At 40.8% G+C, this 25,896-nt stretch overlaps 1 protein-coding gene across 3 annotated transcripts in view; it reads right to left on the bottom strand.

Moving 5' to 3' along the window:
- Positions 1-25,896, bottom strand: part of LOC144784889 (NF-kappa-B inhibitor-interacting Ras-like protein 1) — a 150,219-nt gene that overhangs the window by 77,306 nt on the left and 47,017 nt on the right. Inside the window, exon 2 of one of the 3 annotated variants that reach the window (XM_078663982.1) lies at positions 18,342-22,576. The exons of the other annotated variants lie outside the window; for them this stretch is intronic. Coding sequence (XP_078520108.1) covers positions 19,059-22,421 — 3,363 coding nt within the window. The 5' untranslated portion in view covers positions 22,422-22,576 and the 3' untranslated portion in view covers positions 18,342-19,058. Of the gene's footprint in view, positions 1-18,341; positions 22,577-25,896 lie in introns of those variants that run through there. 3 annotated transcript variants of the gene reach the window in all.

The following is a 25,896-nucleotide window of genomic DNA, read 5'->3' as shown; positions in this document are numbered from 1 at the left end:
ACAGTTTCATTTCCTGATATAACTGCTTTAACATGAAACGCCGCCGGTCCTAACGATGTCGGCTGATGGGCTGTGTACAAATATCACTGCATTACATGAATTGCACCACTATGTGGCCGGCCTAATAAGGTTGTAGGCGCAAAATTGTATACTACTTCTGCAAAATGTGCAATAAACATCTTACGACACAAAAATTTTTTTTTTTTTTTAAAAAGGATGGGTGGGTGGAAGGACAAAGAAAAGAGGACTGCCTGGGTGGGTGAAACAGAAACTGTATGTGTGCGCAATATATCCTTTGGGTCAAATTCTTAATGAATTTGCGGGAAAGTCGTGCACAGTAATGTTCAACAAACATTCAATAACCCTTAGGAACATTGATAGATTATAAAATGCGCTTGTTTTTACAAAAACAGACCGGTGGGTGATTAAGTGAGTTGCCCAGAATCACAGGACTATCCAATATGGTCACCTGACCCAATTCTTTGTCTACACCTCGGCCAATGTTGCACAATCAGCTACTCTTTAAGATATGTATTTTATGTTACACTGTTTTCATCCCCTCTTATAAGACGATGTCAATTGTGAATCCTTCTATCAATGCTATGTCTTGTAAAGCGCTCTGATACCCTTGGGTCTAGCCGGCGCTATTTAAAACTCTCAAATAAATAAACTTTAGTTATATAGTTTACCCAAACCTAATGTATTTTGTTGTGACTCGTCATGCCAGGTTGACTTTTGGTAAAGGACTCCCATGCCTGCCAAAAAAAACTCTGTGATGGCAACCTGGTGATTCTTCTGACACCTAGGATAGCTTAACAGGCCTTGGTAGAAGACATGGGGTCATAATGCAGTAGAGCTCCTACCACACCAGCTCCACTCCACCTGAAGACCATCCAACTAAAAAGCTCCAATGGAGCCTGTGATGGAGCGAGATTTAGAAATGTTTTTCATTTCAACTTGTGAAGTCACACTTCCATAAATAAAAATAATAAGATTAACAATTGTGCTGTATGTGTATTAATCCAACCTAGTTTTAAGTTACAATACACTTGAATACATATGGGGTATTAACATGTGTGCTCATAATTGTGCATTATGTTGCATTTCCTTGTTTGTGAAAATAATAAATTAATTGTGTCTATTGTGATGTCAAAAATTTAACCGCAGCTGTTTTAGAATAAAATGGCATGTGCTTATTTTGCTTCCCTGTCTTTGTAGTGTCACTCTATTCTTTATAGGTGCATAAAGAACCATGCTGGATTAAATGAAGAATGGTAGATATAAAAAGGCTGCTTTATTTGTGCAATTCAGCTAGGTAATTTAGACTAATGGGTTAATAATTAGCATTGGAGGGTGGCAACAGAACAAACTATATTACTCGCATTCATTTTCTTTTGTGTTTGTTTATATGATAGTTAACCAAAAAAGGTTTTGGGCCTAGTGAATTTCCGTGTTTGCAAAAATCTGCTTGGAGCCAGAGCGAGTCCATATTGGCAGCATTTTCCTCCTGTCCTGATGTAAATTTGTCGTGCTGAGCTGACAGTCTCTTGGTTGAACAAGGCCAAGGCCAGGAACCGGCAAAGAGGTTTGAAACAAACCACGACATCCGAGGAAGCCGAAAACTTTAATTGTAGCAATTGTTGCGAATTGAAGGAAGCTGCGTTGTTCGAAAACTAAAGACAATGGTCTCTAAGAACGTGACGGAACTGTGATTCTAAATTGTGGTGACACGTCGCCTGTCACTTTTGGACCAATGGGACTCCGATTTCAGCAGAGAAAATTACATTTTCTTAGATTAGCTTAGCGTAGAAAGGTATAAAAACTCTTACCCTGTGGAAGAGTTATGCTTCTCCTTGCAGACCTTTTGATGAGGGCGTTATGCTGTTGGACTTTTCTTGGAACACGTAAGATCCCTCAAAGACTTTACTCTTTAATTCTTCTTTATAGTTAGTATTAGTTAGGGATTTAGGTTTGGAAAATTGCTAAACTGATAAAATTTCATTTACTAAATAATTTGATTAATAATAAAATTGTTATATCCATTTGCAATGATTCAAATAAAATTGCTTTAATAAAAATTTATAATATAATTACCAAATGAGTAGCTAATAAAAATCTTACTTTGGAAACAAGCTGGTCTTGTCATTCATAAGTTTGGGTTACCTTTAGCTAGATTTATCGCCACAGTGGCTTAATTTGTTTGTAGGATTAGTAAAGTTTGATGAATTCATTTACCGCGGTTGTATATAAATGTATATAATTTGTGAATAGGTTAATTAAGCCACATGGTCCAGTTGGTCAAAATATGTCATGTTGGATTTATGGGCCTTGTGATTGATTAGTGAATTATAGTGTATAATGTGGAGTTAGGTAGCGTAGTGTATGACATATTTCCTATAGCCCGCTGGATCAATTTCCTGGTAGCAGAGGATGGTTGCTATGGTAACCGACATGATACATGGTAATTACATAGGATCGAAAACTAACATATGTTGAGTTCATTCACTTTGTTACATGTAGTCGAAAGGATTTTTCCTGCAGTGTGAAAAATCCTAGTTGTACCGGTACAGAGTAGTGTGGCCAGCGTGAAGTCACAAGTCACACAATGCATTTGATCTGTTTCAGAATAGTGGTATCGTCGTGTATCACTAGTGTTGTCGTCGTGCAGCACGCGTTAGGGATATAGGTGTGCCAGATAGAATGTATGCATAGTGAGGATTGTCTATGAAATCGAAACTTTGAGTATAGGGACAATGTGCCCGTTCTAAAACGCTCTGTGGGAAAGTAATAGAATTAATTCGAACTTGAGTGAAGAGTAAGGTAACGTCGCTTATTTAACTGACGATTCATGTTATCAGTGGTGAGTTAGAGTCCCATCAGGATTTCATGTGTGTATGGTTAGGGATACTTTCCGTTTGAAAATGCATAATTGGTTTTGTGATTTCGTTCGAGTCAAACTTTGAATTGCTACTTTATGTGCATTCAGAGAAAAACGAGTTCGTTATTACTTGTTTGAAGGGTAGAGTAAAAGTTTACTTTATCGGCGGATGTATATTCTGTGAGGATAGCGTAGTCTATTCCACGCAAAGAATTTCTTGTGTGTCTGTAAAAACTATCGCTTTATTTAGAAAAACAGACAAATAGTTTGTTCTTTTTGTTGTTGATTAATCGAATTGTATTAAGAAAAAGCGTCTTTAAAATGGCGCTGTGAAAAGTATTTTGTGAAGGAGGGGCGAATACTGAGAGTGAGACGCGAGAAACCGCAGCGGCTGTGTACGTCACACGGTCCGCGCAGGGATTGGGTACTATACGTCACAAGCTGTACTCTGATTGGCTCACGTAAATTTGTCAAGCTGAATGCTGATTGGGTTTCGAGGAAAACTCTGTTTCTATTGGTCGAACAAAGTAGTGACGTAGCTTGAACCTGATTGGCTTGTTGGTGTGTTTCGCGCACGGATTGGTTGTTGTTGCGGAACAACCAGGAAATATTTACAATCCTTTCTGATTAAGCGGATTTGATTTAAAAATGACTTATTATTATAAGCATGTTGAGAAAAAGACTTCGATACTTCAGAAAATTAAAAATTTTATTTCACCTGACAAGAAAATTAAAACGCGAGGTGGTAAATTACTTCATTCGTACAAGACACCTGCAGCATATATGGAAGGTGAATATGGTTACCACACTGTTTTATGGTTTGATATTTGGAAAAGTTATACAAAAGACGACGGTGTATTGGCTTGGCCGGATGATGGTTCATTTAATATAAAGGTTTTAAGAAATTTGAGAGAGAAAATGTCAGCTCTTGTACCACGGCCTAGACCAACACAATTCGAAGCTTTAGTAGAATGGGAGGATGAGATGTTTCAACTTCAGAGAGAAGCGAATGGGATAAAAAGACCTCCAAAAACTCCGAGTTACAGACGAGAAACGCATGAAGATAGAATGCGTATGTGGAGACAGGGAGATATGTGTGATGGTCTCTATTTAATTAGAGAAATGGTTTTAGGATCTCCAAGTGAGAAGAGAACTGAAAAGAAAAATAACGCAGTTATAGAAATTGATTCAGAAGATGTAGTATTGGAAGAAATGTATACGACAAATAATAAGAATGCCCCTTTGAGACAGCCTTGTTCATGGTCCACTCCAATGGTTTCTACTGGAACCACTCCTAGTGCACCTCCGATAAATGATTCTCCAAAATTATATCCAAATAATTCTGAATCCTTTGAAACTCCAGAACAGTTTGAAACTAGTGTTTTTATTGAAAATAGAAATTTTCCAAAGGAAAGGGAAGCCCCTAGAAACTTAATGAGAACAGACAGAAATGAGGAAATTGCAAATACTTCAGAATACCTGCGATCAAAAGAAGAATTAATTCGGCAGATAACTAAAAGCATGGAAGCAGTGACAGTTCCAGTAACGATTGGTCCTGTTCAGCCTGTTTTCGATCAAAAAGAAATTAAACAGCCACGTTTAACAATTCCATTAAATACAGAAATTCAAAAAGTAGCTGAAAAATTTTATTCAGATTTATCCGAAATTAATCGTGAAAAATCAAGAATGGCTGACTTGACTTTTAATCAAGGTTCTTTTAACCAGACACCAATGGGTGCAGAGTCAGATAATGATTCTCTTGAAAAAAGTGAGTCAAATCCTAAATTAGATGTTGCAAAATTAAAAGCAGACTTGGAAGAATTAATAATTGGCACAATTGGTACTGACAAAAAATGTTATCGAGATGATGAACTCCTATTCATCAGTAAAAGCATTCAATGGAAAATAAGGAATAAATACGATCAATTAGAAGAACTGGCAGAAGAATTAGAAATTGATTTGAGCAAACAGAAAAACTTGGGAAAGCACTACAGATTAAATTTTACAGAAAAAGACATTGAGAATTTCAATACAGGAGGGAGAATCACACATATAAAAGAATTAATTGTTTACATCAAGAAATTGGGTGACTTAAGTAAATGGAGAGTAAAATGGACCAAAAAGAAGGAAGATGAAAGGTTGGATAGGTTGGATAATCTGTCTAAACAGTTTCGATGAGAGAAATTGCAGGTGGAGGGTATGTACATGTTCCCTGGACAAGACAGGACATTCTGCTCTTTACTAATGATTTTCCTCGACTGAGGGAAAAGCCCGTAGAATGGTACCGACAAGTAGACAGGTTTATAAAGGTTTCAAAAGTTCTGTGGATTGATCTGGATGGCTTTTTCGACATTGTCGTCCCATCAGATCTCCGAACAGAATGCAAAATTGCTGTGAGTTGGCCAAAAGCTGAACCAGATCGAGTTAAAGAGACAGGTGCTCCAGCACCTGAAGTCATGGAATTTTATGAAAAAGTGATTCATTGGTTAAAGCAAAAAATTGCCCCAAAAGAGGTTGACTGGGTTAAAATAGACAGAACAAACCAAGAATCGAAAGAATCAGTTCATTCATTTTATGAAAGGTTATTACTGGTTTTTAAACAATACAGTGACTATGAAAAATTAGATGAAAAGGATATGAGCCACTTTATTTACAGATTCGTTTATGGTCTTAGACCAGAAATTGGAGAAATGATCAGGAATAATATTGTCGGATGGCAATCAAACTCAGTGGATGATATTTTGAGAAAGACAAAATACTGTAGTGATGAGTTAGAAGCTAAAAAGAAAAATTTTAAAGAAAAGGCAAGGTGGGCACAGGTGAAAGTAGCTGAACAACAGATTGCAACCCTTGACAATAATAATGGAAAATTTGTACAGAATCAAAATCAGGGTCAGGGAAAGTTTAAAAATAATTTTATTAATTTTAACAAGCCAAAGTTTAATCCGAAAATTGAAGAATTAAAACAAACAATGCCTTGTTTTAATTGCGGCGAAATTGGTCATTGGAGGAATGAATGTAAAAATCCACCCAGAAATTTTAAAAATAATCCATTAAACCCGCAGATACAGAATGATGTTGATCTGCAGCAACAGCTACAGCTACAACGTCAATTAAATGATCTGAGTCTTCAGCGACAGCTACAACAGCAGTTGACCCAGCAGCAGAATCAAATTCCACTACCTCCTTTCCCTAGCTGTGGGGGAGGTCAAAAATACAATCCAGATATTGGATTCAGCGGATGTGATCAGGTAATAAGAAATCAAAGGCGAAATTTGCAAAGTATACCAAGACAATTTTTGTTAAAAGGAAAACAAGAAAATGATTCCGATGGCTGTTTCTGGCGGTACCCGAGAGAGGGGGAAGAGTGTGTAATTGGAACCACTCTTGAGGTTGACCAGTCTGGTCCATTTGTAAATGGAAAAGTAAATGATGTAGATATCACTTTTCTTGTGGACACTGGTGGCTACCCGTTCTACTGTTAGATCAGTGGAAATTTAAAACCTCCCTCTCTCTGGGGATACCATCCAAGTAGTCGGAGTTAGCAATCAACAAATGAGGACTGATCTTACTGAGCCTGTGAATGTGGAAATAGGCAATTTCAAAGACAAACATAGATTCATAGTTTGTGATAGCAGTCCAGTAAATTTACTTGGAAGAGATATATTGTGTAAAATGAATTGCAGAATATATTGCTCACCTGGTGGAATTGAATTACAAACCATGGAGGAGGATGGGTTGTACAGATTGACTATGCTAATGATTGAGGCAGAAGAAGAAAAATTGTTTCCTTCTTTTGACAAAGAAAATTTACCTGAAGAACTGAAAAGGACAGTCAAAACTGAAATTTGGGATTTGACTGGAAACGAGATGGGTCTGATGAAACATGTCGATCCAGTCAAAATTATAGTGAAACAGGGAATAGAATTTCCAAATATTCCTCAATATAAAATGAAAGCAGAAAGAATTGAGGGTGTTATTCCTGTAATTGAAAAATTCATTAAACAAGGTGTTTTAAAAGAAATTGTGAGTAGTCCTTGTAACTCACCGATTATGGGGATCAAAAAGTCAAACGGAACATATAGGATTGTTCAAGATTTGAGAAAAATGAATCAGATTGTTGTACCTTGTTGCCCAGTTGTTCCAAATCCAGCTGTTATTCTTTACCAGATTCCGCATGATGCTGAATGGTATACTGTCATTGATCTTTGCAATGCATTCTTTACTGTTCCATTGCACCCAGAGAGCCAGGAAATCTTTGCTTTCTGGTTCCAGAGTAGGACCCTCGCATGGTGTAGAATCCCTCAAGGGTATACAGAAAGTCCTTCTATCTTTAATGAGTTATTGAAAAGATCTTTGGAGGATTTAAATCTACCTGGTAGATCGACATTAGTACAGTATATTGACGATCTGTTGATTGCAGCAAAAACAAGAGATAATTGTGTAACAGACACAATTATACTTTTGAATCGGCTGGCAGATGAAGGACAAAGTGTCTCCTGCAAAGTTGCAATTTTGTAAACAAGAAGTAAAATACCTTGGTCATAGAATTGCAAAGGGAATGAGACAAGTAACAATTGAGAGAATCAAAATGATTCAGGGAATGCAACCTCCAAGAACACAAAGACAGGTGAGAATGTTCTTGGGAATGGTTGGTTACTGTCGTCTATGGATTAGTGGATTTTCGGTAATTGCGAAGCCACTCCAAAGATTGACAAAATCAGATATAAAAGATCCGATTGTGCTTACTGACATTGAATTGGAAGCCTTTGAAAAATTAAAAAGAAGCCTGTGTGAAGCTCCAGCTCTAGGTATGCCAAATTACGAAAAAGGATTTGAACTATATTGCAGTGAAAGGGAAGGATGTGCCTTGTCTGTGTTAATTCAGAGACATGGAAACATGAGAAAACCTATTGCCTATTTCTCAGCAGTTCTTGATCTAGTTGCAAAAGCCTTACCAGGTTGCTTAAAAGCAGTTGCAGCAACAAGTGTTAGCCTTGAACAGAGTGAGGGAATCATAATGGGATTTCCTGTAAAAGTCTATGTTCCCCATTCAGTTGAAATTCTTCTCACAAGAAGTAAAACTCAACACCTGACAAGCAACAGGTTGACAAAATACGAGAAAATTATTCTGGGATCAGACAATGTATCAATAGCAAGGTGTGTGAATTTAAATCCTTCCACATTGTTGCCTGACACTGAGAATATTGATTAAAATGACGTGGAGCATGAGTGCTTGGATATCATGGAATATTGTACCAAGCCAAGGCAGGACATTAAAGATATACCATTGCTTGAATCAGATCACGTTTTCTTTGTGGATGCTTCTTGTTTAAGATCAGAAGGAGGTATATTGAGAGCAGCATATTCGGTCTGCACAGTAGCAGATGTTGAAGAAGCTTCATGCCTTGAAGGAATTCGTTCAGCACAAGTGGCTGAATTAATTGCTTTGATTCGTGCTTGCGAAATAGCGAAAGATTTGAGAGTTACCATAATTACGGATAGCCAGTATGGGTACGGAGTTGTGCATGATTATGGACAACTTTGGTCTCAGAGAGGCTATATGACATCAGCAGGTTCACCAATCAAAAATGCAGAATTCATTAAAAGATTAATTGATGGAATACAGTTGCCTAAGGAAATTGCTGTAGTAAAATGTGCAGCTCACAGAAAAGGTGAAGATTTTATCACCAAAGGCAATGCTTATGCGGATAAAATCGCAAAGTATTGCGCAAGGAATAATTATGCACTCAATCGGGGGGGAAAACAAAGATTTTGGTTCAAATTCACTGATGCTAACATCTGTTGTTGAGACATGGCAGGAAATTAGGGATTTGCAAAATGAAGCTGATGATGAAGAGAAAGACACATGGCTGAAAGCAGAATGTAGGCCACGAGATGAGGATGGAGTTTGGACTTACAAAGATGGCAGAGTAGTTTTACCAAATTGCATGATTGCTGACATGGCCAGAATGTATCATGGTCCCGGTCATATTGGAAGAGATTCTATGATTAGGCTTTTTAAAGAGACCTGGTTTAATACAAAATTTAGAGCAATTGCAGAGTCTCTTTGCCAAAGATGTTTGACTTGCCAACAAATGAACCCAAACAGAAAATCAGTTGTGGGAACAGGAATCATAGGTCGGGAGGGTGGTCCTTTCACCAGATTACAGATGGATTTCATTGAAATGCCCATGCACAACTGTTTGAAATATGTTTTGGTGATTGTATGTTTGTTTTCAAGATGGGTAGAAGCTTTTCCATCACGTCATTGTGATTCAATTACAGTAGCAAAGTTGCTTCTTCGAGAAATAATACCAAGGTACGGTTTCCCAGTCACTATTGAAAGTGATGGAGGGGGACATTTTGATAACAAATTGATGAAATTGATCTGTGAGGCATTACACATTGAGCAGAAAATACATTGTGCATACAGACCAGAGGCATCTGGGGTAGTTGAGCAGATTAATGGAACTATCAAAAATAGGATTGGAAAAATGTGTTTGGATACAGGAATAAAGTGGACAGATGCTCTTCCACTTGTTCTGATGACTTTAAGAAGTACACCGGATAAAAAGACAGGTCTGAGTCCTCACGAAATCCTTATGGGCAGAGTCATGAGACAAGCTTTTGTACCAGTAGGAAAACTGCTAAGCATTAATGACAGTGCGATTTTGGAATATTGCAAACAGCTATCTGACGTAGTGACTTCTGTGTCTAATCAGGTGGGAACTGAAATACAATCAAAGGACAAAGAGCAGACACATGATCTGAGACCTGTAGACTGGGTCAGAACAAAAGTCCATCGAAGAAGGAACTGCTTGGTACCGAGATGGCAGAAACCAAGACAGGTGATTCTTGTAACAACGAATGCAGTGAAGTGTAGAGGATTGAAAAGGTGGATTCATCCCAGTCACACTATTCCGATCCCTACACCTGAAAACTCTGACGAAGAAAGTGATACAACAGATGATTCAGATTCTGAGAAAGAAATAGAAAGAAATCCAGATACTGAAGATCGACAGAGGGGTCGACATCTGGAAAAATCATCTGTGAATAGAGATTTGATTGGAAAAGACTTGGATATTATAGAAATAGATTCTGAAAACGAAAATAATCTGCTAGACAAAGAATCGGCGGAAGTAGCAGATAAAGAAAAAGGTGAAGTAAAGGAATCAGATCAAGATACAAGAAAAGAAAAAGAAACAACAGAAAAGTCTGAACAAGTTCAGAAGCAAGACCAGGAAAGTATCGAAAGGCAGAAAACAAGCTCTGAAAGCAGGAACAAGACATCCGGATCTGGGAAGTTGAAGGTGATTGAAAGTTTGGAGGAAGACGAATTACCGAGTACCAGTGATGGGGAAAAAGAGTACTGTTCCTAACGGAGTGAGACTGCCGATTAGAAAAGATCCTGGTATAACAATTGAAATTTCTGACAGCGATTCTGGAGAGAGTGAGGAAGAATGTCAGAGGGAAAGAGTGAAGAAAAGATCGTGGAAAACAGAATGTAATGTGTCTGAGCCAAAAAGAAAAATCTTGAGAAAAGAAGAGAGCTGGCCAACTGAAAACGGAAGATTAAGAGTGAGGTTGGTAAAGAGGTCGAAAGAGCAGGTGAATGAGATAACGAGTCAGGAGGATCCTGAAAGAAATGCAGAGAAAGGAAAGAAAATAGAAGTAATTTCTAGAAAGACAAAGAGAGTTTTAAAACCAAATCAAAAATACAAGTCTCCTGAATGGGTTTATTTAATAATCCCACCTGTAATTGAGATAAATAGTAGCAGTCAGGAAGAAATTGAGGACAATAGTGACAACGATTGAAGTACTAACCTGTTAGAATTAAAATTTAAATTTAGGTTTTTGATTTTAGCACAAGGCTGAAGAAATTGTGTTAGGTGACACAAGGTCGAAGAAACTGTATTTAGTTGGAGAATAACTTGTGACAAAAGGTCGAAGAAAGATTGTTAGAGGATTTTTAAAAAAAATGTAAAACGGGGGGTGTTTTAAACTTAAATTTTTAGGTATTTAAAAATTTTGTTCTCTTTTTGCAAATAAGGCTTCTTAAAAAAAAAAAAAAAGCCTTTTGTTATGAAGCGTGGTACTTCAAAATGTTCAATTTTCAAGAAATGCTGTAAGATGACTGGTATGTGTGCTCATATTAATTCTGCTCTGGTTAATTTTAGCTGTCATCTTTCCTTTCGGGATCGATAAGGAGAGATACAAGGTCAATATGACAAGCAAAGCTTCAGTTAGTCAAGACAAACATAGTGCAACACACAAAGCTAACAAGGTTATTGATCACAGACCAGATATTCATCAGGATAGGTCTGTTGGTGATTTTTCAAGCAATACATTTTCGAGGCTTTTGGGAGAGTATGTTAAGGTCATGAGTGTCAAAGATTGCTATGTCTGCGAGAAATTACCTGCTTCTGTTTCTGAGGGAGTGACATACAATATGCTTCCTCTTACTTATGGCATAACCTGCAGTGTGATAGCTAGCTTATTTTACCAAACTGGTCGTTTGGTATATTATTATTCCAACTATGACGAGATTTTTGCTAATCTGAAAATAGAGAATGCTTTAAATAAACATAAAAGAGCTAAACAGATGAGGGAATTCTTTTTAGTTACTAACGAACTTACTTATGAATACGCCTACAGAAATAATTTAACTTGCAAATTGAGAACTGAGGAAAAGACTTTCCTGAACCTTGTTGAGGAGAGAAGAGCAATTTATAAAAGAAACGAGATGGTCAAACAGACCAAATCGAAGTTCTGGCAAAAGGAGGATGAAAAACTAAATGGCAAATCTTTTGATAATGTTGCAATTCACATAGACAAACCAATTAGTGGCAAGCTTTGCATTAGGAGAGATAATACTCTATTTGATAATTACTTTGTAGGAGCTAGCAATTGTGAAGACACTTACCAAATCATGGGGGGTTGGGGATTCAAAGGTGGCAAAGACCCAATTTTTCCTGGGATCTATTTTGTTTGTGGAGATAAAGCTTATTATAATCTCCCGGACCATTGGTACGGGACATGTTTCGTTGGTCTTGTTTTCCAAAGATTTTCATGTTGACAGAAATGCAGAAGGTTCTTTTGAAATCAGTAATCATTTAAACAGGTTTAAAAGAGAAAGTTTTTCAGAAATTTTGGGAGACATCTTTGAAGCAGTGATACCTTTAGTAGGTATAACCCTGAATGCAGGAAGAATTGGAAAATTATCCACAATTGTTGACAGATTGTCCACTGACACTGCGGGTGGTTTCCAGTTAGTGGATGTGGAGGTCATTGCGGTTAGATCGATGGTGATGCAAAATCGCCTTGCTCTGGACATACTCCTAGCAAAAGAGGGAGGAGTCTGTGGTATTTTACATGTACAACATTGCTGTACTTACATCCCAGATGAGAGTAAGAATATTGAAATGTACATTAGAAACATTTCAGAGATGCACTCAGAAATAGTCCCCTTAGAAGAAGATGAATTTTCAGAACGTCTTTCAAAAAGATTCCAAGCTATTAAAACCTGGTTTCAAGAAATTGGTGGTTCAGTTCTTGGCAAGATTCGAACACCTTTGTTTGTGATAATTTTTGTGATAGTTTTGACAAAGAACAGTTGCATGTTACACAAGAGAAAGAAACACATGAGGGAAAAGAAGAGAATTTACAAAATCAAGAAGGAGCAAGAGAGGGAGGTAGAGCTTGAGGAGTTACGCAAAGCTCAATATGATAGTTGCAAGGATTTTGCTGAAACAAGTCTTTAGAAAATACTAACAGAGTGAAATTGAACCATTTTCATTTAAGATAAAATTTTGCAAAAATTTTGGGTGTGGTGTGGTGATTTGGTAATCACCAGATGAGGGAGTTGATGGAGCGAGATTTAGAAATGTTTTTCATTTCAACTCGTGAAGTCACACTTCCATAAATAAAAATAATAGGATTAACAATTGTGCTGTATGTGTATTAATCCAACCTAGTTTTAAGTTACAATACACTTGAATACATATGGGGTATTAACATGTGTGCTCATAATTGTGCATTATGTTGCATTTCCTTGTTTGTGAAAATAATAAATTAATCGTGTCTATTGTTATGTCAAAAATTTAACCGCAGCTGTTTTAGAATAAAATGGCATGTGCTTATTTTGCTTCCCTGTCTTTGTAGTGTCACTCTTTTCTTTATAGGTGCATAAAGAACCATGCTGGATTAAATGAAGAATGGTAGATATAAAAAGGCTGCTTTATTTGTGCAATTCAGCTAGGTAATTTAGACTAATGGGTTAATAATTAGCATTGGAGGGTGGCAACAGAACAAACTATATTACTCACATTCATTTTCTTTTGTGTTTGTTTATATGATAGTTAACCAAAAAAGGTTTTGGGCCTAGTGAATTTCCGTGCTTGCAAAAATCTGCTTGGAGCCAGAGCGAGTCCATATTGGCAGCATTTTCCTCCTGTCCTGATGTAAATTTGTCGTGCTGAGCTAACAGTCTCTTGGTTGAACAAGGCCAAGGCCAGGAACCGGCAAAGAGGTTTGAAACAAACCACAACATCCGAGGAAGCCGAAAACTTTAATTGTAGCAATTGTTGCGAATTGAAGGAAGCTGCGTTGTTCGAAAACTAAAGACAATGGTCTCTAAGAACATGACGGAACTGTGATTCTAAATTGTGGTGACACGTCGCCTGTCACTTTTGGACCAACGGGACTCCGATTTCAGCAGAGAACATTACATTTTCTTACATTAGCTTAGCGTAGAAAGGTATAAAAACTCTTACCCTGTGGAAGAGTTATGCTTCTCCTTGCAGACCTTTTGATGAGGGCATTATGCTGTTGGACTTTTCTTGGAACACGCAAGATCCCTCAAAGACTTTACTCTTTAATTCTTCTTTATAGTTAGTATTAGTTAGGGATTTAGGTTTGGAAAATTGCTAAACTGATAAAATTTCATTTACTAAATAATTTGATTAATAATAAAATTGTTATAACCATTTGCAATGATTCAAATAAAATTGCTTTAATAAAAATTTATAATATAATTACCAAATGAGTAGCTAATAAAAATCTTACTTTGGAAACAAGCTGGTCTTGTCATTCATAAGTTTAGGTTACCTTTAGCTAGATTTATCGCCACAGTGGCTTAATTTGTTTGTAGGATTAGTAAAGTGTGATGAATTCATTTACCGCGGTTGTATATAAATGTATATCATTTGTGAATAGGTTAATTAAGCCACGCGGTCCAGTTGGTCAAAATATGTCATGTTGGATTTATGGGCCTTGTGATTGATTAGTGAATTATAGGTATAATGTGGAGTTAGGTAGCATAGTGTATGACATATTTCCTATAGCCCGCTGGATCACCTGCTCCTAACAAAAGCCACTCACCTGGGGCAACGTGCCATCTTAGGAGTTTACATGGGAAGGAAAGAGAGAGCGCGCATGACCATACAATCACTGAAGAAATATTGTATGGTGTACTGCAATAAGTTTGACTTATAAAAATTTATTTGGACCTCATATGCACTGTACATGCACTGTCTATATACCATGCACCAGTGAAGAAAGTAATTAAAGCAAAGCGTTCCATAAACACCTGTAAAACACTGTTTTTGCTATTTATTGTGGCGCGAAAACGAGTAACCACTGAAAAACACTGTTTTTTCAAGGTATTGAAATGACTGGAAAACACTGAAAAAACACCACTAGAATTTACTAAAAATAGAAACTGAAAACAGGAAAGCCTAGGTATGCTATAACAACAGTAGACACCATAATTGAAAGTGCAGCCCTCCCACCTGGCACATCTGCCCAACAAGGCGAGCTGTATGCTGTAACAAGAGCATGCATCCTAGCTGAGGGGAAAGAGGTTAATATTTACACTGATTCACGTTATGCCTTTGCAGTTGTCCATGGTTTTGGCCAGCTGTGGCAGTATCGTGGTTTCATAACAGCAGCAGGACGCCCCATTCAAAATGGCCCCTTAGTAAAGAATTTGCTACAGGCAATACTAGTGCCCAACAGAATAGCAGTAATAAAATGTGAGGCACATACAGGTGCTAATACTGCGATAGCCAGAGGTAACGCCATGGCTGACACAGCAGCAAAAGAGAGCATGTTACAGCCAGTACAGATGGTGCCTTCAATGGCAAAAAGTATTTAAAAAATACAGCCGATTCAGAGACAATTGTTGCTAGCTGATGTGAAAGAAGCATAATGGTCTGCACCACCAGAGGAAGAAAGAGCCTGGATTGACGCTGGATGTGAGCCAAATGATGAGGGATTGTGGGTCCACCAGGATGGGAGGCCTGTGGCCCCACGCAGTATGTTCCTGCCCCTTACAAGGCTTGCCCATGGACCCACTCACATGGCTCAAGAAGGGATGAATGCTTTGATGAGACAAGAATGGTTTGCACCAGGGATAACAGCTTTCACTGCACAATTCTGCTCCCAATGTCTTGTCTGTGCCCAACTTGCTAAAGGTCGGTCCCCTGCTACCCATGATCACTTGCCAGTATCAGAGGGTCCCTTTACCACCTTCAAATAGACTTCGCCTATATGTCCCCAGTGAATGGATTCAATATATTTGCTGGTATGTGTGGATCAGTTTTCAAAATGGGTGGAGGCGTTTGACACTAGGAAGAATGATGCAGCAACTGTTGTGCGATGCTTGATGAAAGATTTAATACCCCGATTTGGGGTCCCCCGGAGCATAAACAGTGACAGAGGGGGTGAATTTGTTGCTGCCATTGTGGAAAAGATGTGTGACTGTTCGGGAATAGAGTGGAAACTGCATGCCTCTTACCACCCACAAAGTTCAGGCCAGGTGGAGAGAATGAACTCCACAATAAAACATAAATTAGCCAAAACAACTGATGCAACAGGCCTGAAATGGCCAGAGGAGCTGCCTTTAGTGCTGCAAGCCATAAGACCGACACCATCTAGAACAACTCTCTTGTCCCCCCCATGAGGTGTTGATGGGGCGGCCTATGTCGGTGGGGTTGAGATTGCCTCTCACAGCATCCCAAGCACCACTGTTGTGGACGGATAAGCAGATTTCTAACTATGCTGTACAATTGTCAGTGGTATTGAGGTATCACTATATCTCCAGGTGAAGGAAGCTTTGCCCCCATCCTTCCTTAGGACAAACACACCCTTTTAAACCTGGCGACATGGTCATGGTGAGAAAAATAAAAAATCTTTCTCTTACTTCTAGGTGGACTGCACCCCACGTTGTGCTCCTGGTTACCAGAACATCACTAAAGGTGCAGGGACATCCCGAATGGCTGCACGGAACACGATGCAGGGCTGCACCAACAACGCCTGAGGCAGAGTCACCTTTAACAGATGAGCAACGGCCACAAGTGGAGCAGCGCGAAACACAGGACAAGGGGGAGACAGACCAGACCTTTCCTAACAACAACGCGGAGGGTCCTTCATCAAGTGTCCCAGGAACGGTGACACCAACTGATGCTGTTGAGTGAAGCACGCAGGGCAGGTCAGTGAAACCGCCCCTGAACAAGACGACTACGGACCAGGAGGAGAAGCAGATGACAGCGCACCACAAGAACTTTCATTATTGACACTTACAGAAAGTACCCTGGAACTGAGACGGAAAGGCACTGCCTAACAACATTTTTAATTCTGAAAGTGACATTTACCACTGTCCAGAAAATGCATTGCATTGTGCTAATAATATTTTTTAGTACCTTAATTATGTGTGTGCTACCTGTACTGCAACAACCTGCGGACCATCCTCTCATTGCAGTACATGAGAAAGTTGCCCAGGCTTTAGGTCTTCAAAATTGCTGGATTTGTAGAGAGTTATCCAGACACCCCAGCGACCCTATTGGCCTTTACGAAACACCTGTGCCTATACAAAATTATGCGCAAGGAATAGGATGCCTCATATCCAATGTGACCTGGGATTGTGGAGAAGGAAGGACTGGATGGTACCCACGTTGTACCATACTGCCGAATATTGAAGCCCAATACCAAGTGTCTCCTACAGCAGAATACAAAGACAAGGAAAAAGCTTTTCCTATATGTTTAAAGCATCATGTTTCAGGATATAACCCAGCTTTACGATACTTAGGACATTTAAAAAGTAGCCAGTGTCCTAACATATTAGAATTTGATAATATCACAGGAAATTGGAACATAAAAAACAAACAGTTAGTAAATAGGAACTGGACAGCTAAGGTACGAGGAAAACAAGTAAACTATACTTTGCATTACTGGAACATCACTGTAGATGGTGAGACACTTAACACCTGATGGTCTTCTATATGATCCTTTTATTGAGCAAAAGAATAAGCATGCTAGGGCACCAAATGTGATTTCTAAAATATTAGAATACCCCTTATGGTCAGCTCGCTGCTCATACATGGCACCAGGGGCAAATGTTACGCTTATAAATTCGTCATGGATTGATTACAAATGGTGTGATCAATTCCAAAACACTTTTCCTGAAGGGGTAGGCCTTCCGCTCAGTAAATATCACATATTAGACACACAGTTACAGGGCGGAATGTATTTCGTTTGTGGAACTAAAGCATACAAGGTGCTTCCCCGCCACTGGGAAGGCATGTGTGCTATTTCTTACCTTACACCAAACATTTCAGTCGTGCCACATATTTCAGCCCATGAGCCACTAAATTTGGGGAGTTTTGCTCATAGATATAAAAGAGATATACATGCACCTATTCTGTAAACTAGACAAGGTCTATTCTTTGAACTAATGCGTATATTTATTCCAGGATATGGGGGTATATGATTTAGAATTGGCTCTAGTTAATATTTCTGCTGAGCTAGCTGTAGCATTCAATGCAACAAGAGATGCACTTCTACAGTTGAAGATGGAAATTAACTCAGTAGCTGCCATGACTATTCAACATAGAATTGCACTTGACCTCCCGACACTACAACAAGGAGGACTGTGCGTTTTATTAAATTCCTCTTGCTGTTATTTTTAAAAAAAACGTGGAAACATAGCAAGGGATGTGGCACAAATTAAGAATGCAGTTCAAATATTCTGTGAAGCAGGGACAATGACAGATTCTGATGATTGGTCCTAGCTATGGTCATGGCTACCAACAGGATGGTTTAAGCACTTACTTTTAGCGCTACTGGGTATCTTTTTAAAAATAGTTATATTTTTGTGTTGACTTCAGTGTTGCTGCTCCATGGTACAGCAATGGTGTAGTAAAAGCATCCATTCAATTTCCGCAGTTAAAATTCTACCTCCTACAGAACAGGAGCTAGCCTACAAATATCTCCAAATACAACAGGATGTAGAGAAAGCACACAATGAAACATTTCAATTAATGACTATAGAGATATAATATAAAAGCATTCAGTATTAGTATATAATTATATCTATGTTGAAAAATGAATACCTCTTGGATGGGTCTACGCCAATATATGCATGTTATTTAAACACTGTGTAATGCTAGTCAAAGATGAGTACTTTTTCGATATTTCTACCATATGTATTTATTCATATTTTTCTTACAATGGTATTTGATATTGCTATCAAAAAGGAGGGATATTGTGGGGAAAAATATATACCTATATGTTTGCATCAGCCAAATAAGTGAATCAATCCCATATTCTCCTCCACACTATCTTAGACCTACTGAGCTAACCGCTCTGACCAAGCTGCTTGCTCCGTGCTCCTGAACACCCCTCCCCTTACAGATCTATTAAAGCTTGACCCCATACCCTGTATTGCCCTCTTTGACACGTCATAAGTTAACAGATGTGAAAGCCTTTGAATCTTGCAGGTTGGCTTAAACATGCTTTCTGGTCCCTTGTGCCCTTATATTGCTCTCTGTCCTGGGCCTGCATGACACTTCTATTTGTATATGTACAACCGTATTTGGCCTTGGCCACATCTTATGTGTTTACTGATGGCTGCACTTTCTGCCCTGTATATTCTTCTGTGACTATCCATGAGGGGCAGAAGAAGCTTGTTCCAAGACATGACACTGCGTCTGCATTCTGCCTTGGCATGACAATAAACGGACAAAGGTGCAAGAACATTTCCTGTGTTTTGTGAGGCAGCTGGGGTCGATTTGCTTTGAGTCGCTCTGAGGAGGGTTGGAGTAGTTATTGCCCAACTTAATGGATTTATTACCCAACATAGAGCTTGTCCTCAAACTGAATTGAACCGGGAGTAGGTCAGCTACAGAGAAGAACTTCCGTCACTTAAGTCGGTGTCCTCTTCTTCCTGTGTGGATTCACGTATTTTGTAATCTGGTAGTATGAAGTGCTGATTCATCCTGATCATTGTTAACCTCCCCACATTTTTGGCCGAGAGGCAGGTCCTTTTTGAAGTTACAATGGCACCAGCAGCACTGAAAACACGTTCAGTAGACACATTTGTGAGTGGGCAAGCCAAATAATTTATAGCCAGCTTGGTGATCAGTGGCCATTGAGACATTTTCCCATACCAATACACCAATGGGTTCTCAGCAAAGCAGACCTCTGTTGGGTCATCCAGATAGGCCTGCACCATCCACTCAATGTCCTCCAAGGGTGCTCCACTTTGCGTACCATCTGTTGCCTTTGCATCAACACGGGAACGAGCAAACCCTAGACGAATTAGCCAATCCCCTAACGGGTCTGAGGGAAAGCGACTGCCTTCGGCAACAGAAGTGGACCTTGACGCCGGATGGCCTGCTGCATCAGTAGTTCTTGTGGTGGTTCCTTCAATTTCCTGCCGATCTTTTTCAAACTGAGTGGCTGACAGGGCTAGCCAATGTTTGTACTTGGAAACATCGGCTTCAGAAAAAGGAATTAATGCATTGCCGGCCAGTGCTTTTTTGTACCGTGGATCCAGAATAGTGGCACAAATGTAATGTTGTTCTGAATGTATTGCTTTAAGCCTTGTATTGTCAACTAGGCGGCTTAATAAGCTCTCCGCCAACTGATATGAGTCTTGTTTTTCAGCATCAACTCGGAACGCTGAAGACACCGCCTTCAAGTTGTGCTCTAGCATGACCAACAATGGGATAGCTTTGCCCAAATGACAGTCCTCCTTGCTAACTGCACGCATGAAGATCTCAAAAGGACGAAGCATGTCTGTCAGACTTTTAACTAGGTCCCATTCTTCCACCTCTAGCCTCATGTCTTTCATAGAAGCACCCCGTGTGTGAAAGACATACTCATTGATTACCAAGTACTGCTCAAACAGACGCTCAAGCATGTAGAAGGTTGAGGTCCAACGTGTTGCCACCTCCTGGATGAGTCCTCTGACTGGCAATCCACGGTCACGTTGAATGATCCTCAGCTGCTTCCGGGCCTTAAAAGAGTGGCTGAAATGTGTGCAGATTCTTCGGCAGGTGGTCAGTAACTTGCGGACTGTGTTTTCTTTTTTCAAGAAATCTTGAACAATAATGTTAATGATGTGCGCCAAACACGGCACTCTGAAATAGCCACCATCAGCCATGGCCTTAACTATATTGCTGCCATTATCCGTGGAGACATAACCAATCATGCGCCTTCTTAGCTGCAGCCATTCAACGACCTTACTGTTAAACTCCTCCAAAATGTTTACTGCAGTATGAGATTTCTCCATGGGAAACAAGGCTACTGTTGCATGTTTCCGAGTAGCTTGAAAAATTTTGACAATGTCAACACCTGCAGCTATCTTCTCTCTAACCCCCACAAAAGAGACCCAGTGTGCAGTGATGCACATGTAATCAACGGCTTGGCAACTGGTCCACATGTTTGTTGTCAGATGGATAGTGTGAACAGCACTCTTCTGCAAAGCTGCCCCAATCACATCCAGCACATCTTGATGTAGTGCTGGAACTGCAACTCTGGCAAAATAGGACCAGCTAGCAACCTTCCATTTAGGGCAGACTGTTGTCACAAATTCTAGAAAACCCACCCCTTCCACGAAAGAAAAAGGGAGAAGGTCCAGCGCTAACATTTTAGCCAGCATTGCATTATATAGACGTGCCGTTGGGTGGTTGCGTTCCAATGGCGCCTCCGACCAAAATATGCTTGTAATGGTGGTCTGGACCGTTTTCATATGTAATGATGATCCAGACTTCTTCAACCCAGTTAGGCTCATTGATGTACTTTTTTGCATTGGTGTCTCTACCACACGCTTACTGAGCCACCTAGATGTTGCTGGAGTAGAAGGTGTGGGCGCTACCACTGCAGTGCTGCTGCCAGGGCTACTGTGTGTACCAGAAAAAATGTGTCTCGCTTCTTCACCTCCCCCCTGCACGATCAGCTCCTCGTCATCAGATGCAATATCAATGGCTACATTTGGATTTGTACTTTTGGCTTTCCGGATGTTACTTAGGTGCGCCTCCCACTGGATGCTGTGGTGTTTTTGGAGATGCCCTCTCTGGCCTCCGGTACCATAGCTGGTACCAAGCTTACCCCGACTAACTACTTGTTTACAAATCGAACAAATAACTTGGTTTTCCGCCTTTTTGCTAATACTAAAGAAGTCCCAAACTGGGGATTTGAGATTTCTGTTGGTGTTGGTGGTGCCACATTCAATGCCAGATGAAGTGGAGGATGGCAATGGCAGAATTTGACTCTGTTGTGCACTTACAGCACCACTAGTTGAGGTAATGGAGGTCGAGCTGGATGGAGGTCCCTGCTGGCCCTGAGAAAATATGGAAGCCGTAGGTCGTGTTGGTGTAGTGGTTACCTGTGTTGTTGGTGGTGGTACCAGTGCCACGCCGCCCACATCCCGCGCAGCATTTCGGGATAGGGTAAAAATGTCCGTCTGCTGCATGCCCACTGGGGCTGGAGTGACTACTGTGATGACTGGCTCGTCAAACTCTTCATCAGCAGCAGAATACACCACTTCTACTTCTTCTTCATCACCCATAACTGAATGCGTTGCGGGAACCTTCCTTTTCCCTAGCTTTGTCGGCTCATGGCATGCCTCCCTCTCAGACTGAATTTGTGGGTGCCAATCAAGATCTAGATCATCAGAAGGAAGGGGGCTTGAAGAAGTTGCACTAGCCCTCCTTTTCCTTGCTGGGGATCTGAACGACAATGGGTCATCAGAAGTGGCTTGTTCGGCTGATACCTCCGCATGAATCTCGATTTCCAGATGTGCCGCTACTTCTGGAGGAACAAGTATTGTGGGCAGTTGTGGCTCTACTTGCGCCTCTCCTTGTTGCACCTGTGGTTGTCGTTGCAACTGTGGTTGAACACTCATCAGATGAGTTACACCTTGCGTTGATTGAATGCCACTTTGCGATGAGTCAACGCCAACATCACTGGTCGATGGTGAAAGAGCAATTAAAGTGGCTGCCTCTGCGGCACTCATGGGCTTGGGCCTAACTTGGCGTGGTGGCACTGAGACCAATGAAGCGGAGGTGTTGCTCCCAGCTTGGTCCCCGGCGGACACCGCCGCTGCAGGCGTAGTTTTTTTTCCCCCAAAAAAAGTGGCGGTCGGCACACCAGTCTCCTTGGTAAGTGGCGCCACTTGCTTCTTCTGCTCCTTCTTACTGGCAGTTGCACTGGCACCTTTCTTGGTAGAGGAGCTACGGCCACCTTTCTTTGGGCCCATCTTCTTCAGATGTGAGACAGCAGGACGCAGTTGCACGAGTTGCAGAGTTCTGTGGCCACACGTGACGTTGTGCACACACCACAGCAGGACTTCTTCCTGGCACTACAACAAGTGATGATGATGAGGATGATTCCTGGTTCTCAGTCTTTGTGCACCTAAAAGCAAAGAAGCCAGAGGAACATCAGTTAAATAAATGTTGCAAATGTCGTGCTTCAATTAATACTATTACAACTAGGCATTTATTATTATTAACACAACACATCCAAAAACAAAGACCCAAAATAAAAATTGCAATTCTAATCAAAAATGGATGTTTAAATTAATAGAAGAGAGACCTCACAGAGAGAGTTGTTTCATGTACCCATTCATAACCCTTGGCCTGCAAGCTTGCCCGCCTATGGCAAAAACTGCCTGGCCTCAATATGCCCTCCCCCCCACCCCACCCCAAACATGGCTAGGACAACAACAACTACAAGAAGGCTAGGCCAAAAGGAACACCACAAAATCTAAATACACACAAAAATCACCTCAATCCAATGCCATCCATGCCCTAAATTATGTTGCTTTAAATTCAAGAGACCCCACAAAAAGACTTGGTCCATGCACCACTGAGTACCCCTGGGCATAATGGATAAAAGCAAGGCAGACTGGGTGCAGGCTTATGGCACAAAGCACACTGCCTGGATTCAAAATGGCCCCTAGACCCCCACCCACATGGCCAGGCCCTGGACCAGGACTCAAAATGGCCCTCACCCACATGGCCAGGCCCTGGACCACGCCCCAACAACACCCCACAAAAATAGAAATACACACAAAAATCACCTCAATCCAATGTCATCCATGCCCTAAATGATGTTTATGTTCACATCCAAGAGACCCCACAGAAAGACTTGGGTTATGCACCACTGACTACCCCTGGGCCTACTGGCTAGTGTGGCTTTAACACACACCCCAAAATTAAAAAAACTTCCACATATAACAGTGAGCTATTCAATTCCATGCCATCCATTCCGTAAATTATATTTAAGTTCAACAAAACTCACAGAAACAGTTGTATCAAACACCCATGACTAACCCTGGGCCTACTGGATACTGTGGCTACCCACAATATATATTTTTTTAAGTTGTGAAAAAGTTTATAAATTGTAGTTGCAGCAACTGCAATGCCCCAAACAAACAACACCAACTTACTTTTAAAATCTCAAATCCAAAAGTGATTCAAACAAAAAGTCCTCAAATACAAATATCCAGCAGTAGCCACAAAGAGTAATCCTTCCAGCTCCAGATCCAAATGAAAAGTGACCAGGACATAGACAACGCACTCCTGGACAGGAACAGGAAGTTGGAGACTTTGGGGCACTTCCTTCCTCACACCCCCCCAAAAATGGACTCCTTGCACAAAAAAGTGCAGCCAAAATCCAAATCATCATTTTCAGACGGTTTATGCTGTGTGCGATACATTTCTTGCGCAGAATTGCAAGTTTTGCGAGTTAGGGAAAGCGAGCTGTTCAAATCTCCCGCCGGATGTCAGCTGCCTGTCGCATCTACGTATTCGCGATTGTTTACTCTTGCGATATGTGATCGCAGGCCTTTATGACGTATTCGCGATCTTAAAGTCTCGCAGTGCAAGATGGCGGGACTCCACGACATACTCGCGGTCGAAAAATGTCTCGCGAGATCATACAGCCAGATCCAAAATGTTGCGGCGCACGCAACCCGGGAGGAAAACAACTCTGCGAACACAGAATCACGGTAAGTCAACGCCGCGCGCACCAGATTGTATTTTTAAAGCGCGAACAAGCAAAAAAAATTCACCAACTCGCGATTTGCAAATTGTTTGGCAATTTTGCGTGATTCGCGGATCGCAAAATTGCCAACATTTCGCAAATTCCACGAGCGGAACGAATTTTCGGCCCATGCTTACTCATTACTTCCAAAGTGCTGTAACAACATGAAGTCTAATTGTGCAAAGCGTAACTCAGCGAGTCCTTTCCCTGCCAGTTTTAAAGAGGGTCTTGAAAAAAGCAAGGAAGGATTATTTCAAAGGAGCAAGACCTTTCCGTGACTATGCTGATCGCGGGCATCATGGGACTCTAAGTCACACTTGGACACGATCTGCCAGCCATACTGGAAAGCTGCCTTAGGTAGGCAGGCACTTAGGAACATTTTGAACACCAGGCTCCTGACCTTGACAAATTTGTGAGTGCAGAACACGCTGGAAAACACAATTACTGGGACCACAGCAGGACAGATGGTCTACCAAAGCCATGGAGTCAGTGATCAATCTAATGTGTTGCTGCTGCAAAGGCATCTCCTATTAAGGCCAATATTTCCATAGCAAGGGCCAACCCTGGAAGGTTTTTGCAAGGCACAAACGGAGTGCCCTGTGCTAGTGGGACTTCGGAAGGAATCACAGGAACAGGTCAGCTAAGGAGAGGTCAGGAAACACTATTTTGGCTGGGAGGATGATCTCCTTCATAGTGAACTGGTAAATCCCGAGCCAAGAAGAGGCTAGTGGTTTCATTAGTACACAGGAACTTCCTGCGGTCACTGGGCCATGTAGTGCCCTTAGCAGTACACTTCTGTATTAGAAAACCCCAGGATAGGTTGGACCCTCTGTTCTACTGGCCAGAGATGTGAAGAGACAGAGGCTCTACAGAACCTGTGCTGCTTCCTAGATGAGCGGTAAGACAAGAGGAAGCACTAAGGCACCGTTAGAGTCTCTATCAGTCACAGGTGTTTCATTTGAGCAGGTGGGAATAGACATAGTTGGTCCATTCGATTCCCTCTCACAGTCAGGCCACAAATATATGTATGTTGTGTTAAATCACACCACTACGTACCCTGAAGCAGTACCTCTGATGAGCATGACTACAAAGGTAGTAGCAAGAGCTCCCCTGTGGATCTTTTCTGGGGTCGAATGCCCAAAGACTGTAATTTTTAACAGAGGAACCAACTTCATCTCTTCTTACAAGACAGTTGTGGGAGCAAGCAGGTGTGACATACCACTTATCTACTGCATACCACCCACAAACCAATGGTTTGGTGAAACTGTTTAACAAAACACTGAAGATCATGATGAGAACTCTGCCAGAGAACCTCAGGAGGACGTGGAATCTTCTTGTGTCATGCCTCTTGTTTGCCTACCAAGAGATTCCGCAGAAGGGAGTATTGTTCAGTCCCTTTGAACTTCTGTATGGACTCCCATAGGGGTGGGAGGGAACCTCAGAGTGTCCGCAAAAGGATGTGGTGGACTATGTGATTGGTCTAAGCAAGCTGATGGTGCAATTTAGGAGTCAGGGAAAGGACTACCTTCAGGCTAGCCAAGCACTGATGAAGGAATAGTAGGGCCTGAAAACGATGCTTTCTGGGTATCGGGAAGGTCAGGAGGTGTTGGTGCTAAAGCCTATTTGTCCACGGGCTTTGGATGACAAATGGCGTTGGCCATACAAGGTAGTTCAGAAAGTTTCCGAAG

This window comes from Lissotriton helveticus, chromosome 10, assembly GCF_964261635.1.
Source record: "Lissotriton helveticus chromosome 10, aLisHel1.1, whole genome shotgun sequence".
NCBI lineage: Eukaryota > Metazoa > Chordata > Amphibia > Caudata > Salamandridae > Lissotriton > Lissotriton helveticus.
Note: the sequence above shows the minus strand (reverse complement) of the source record. Positions and strands in the feature narration are given on the sequence as shown.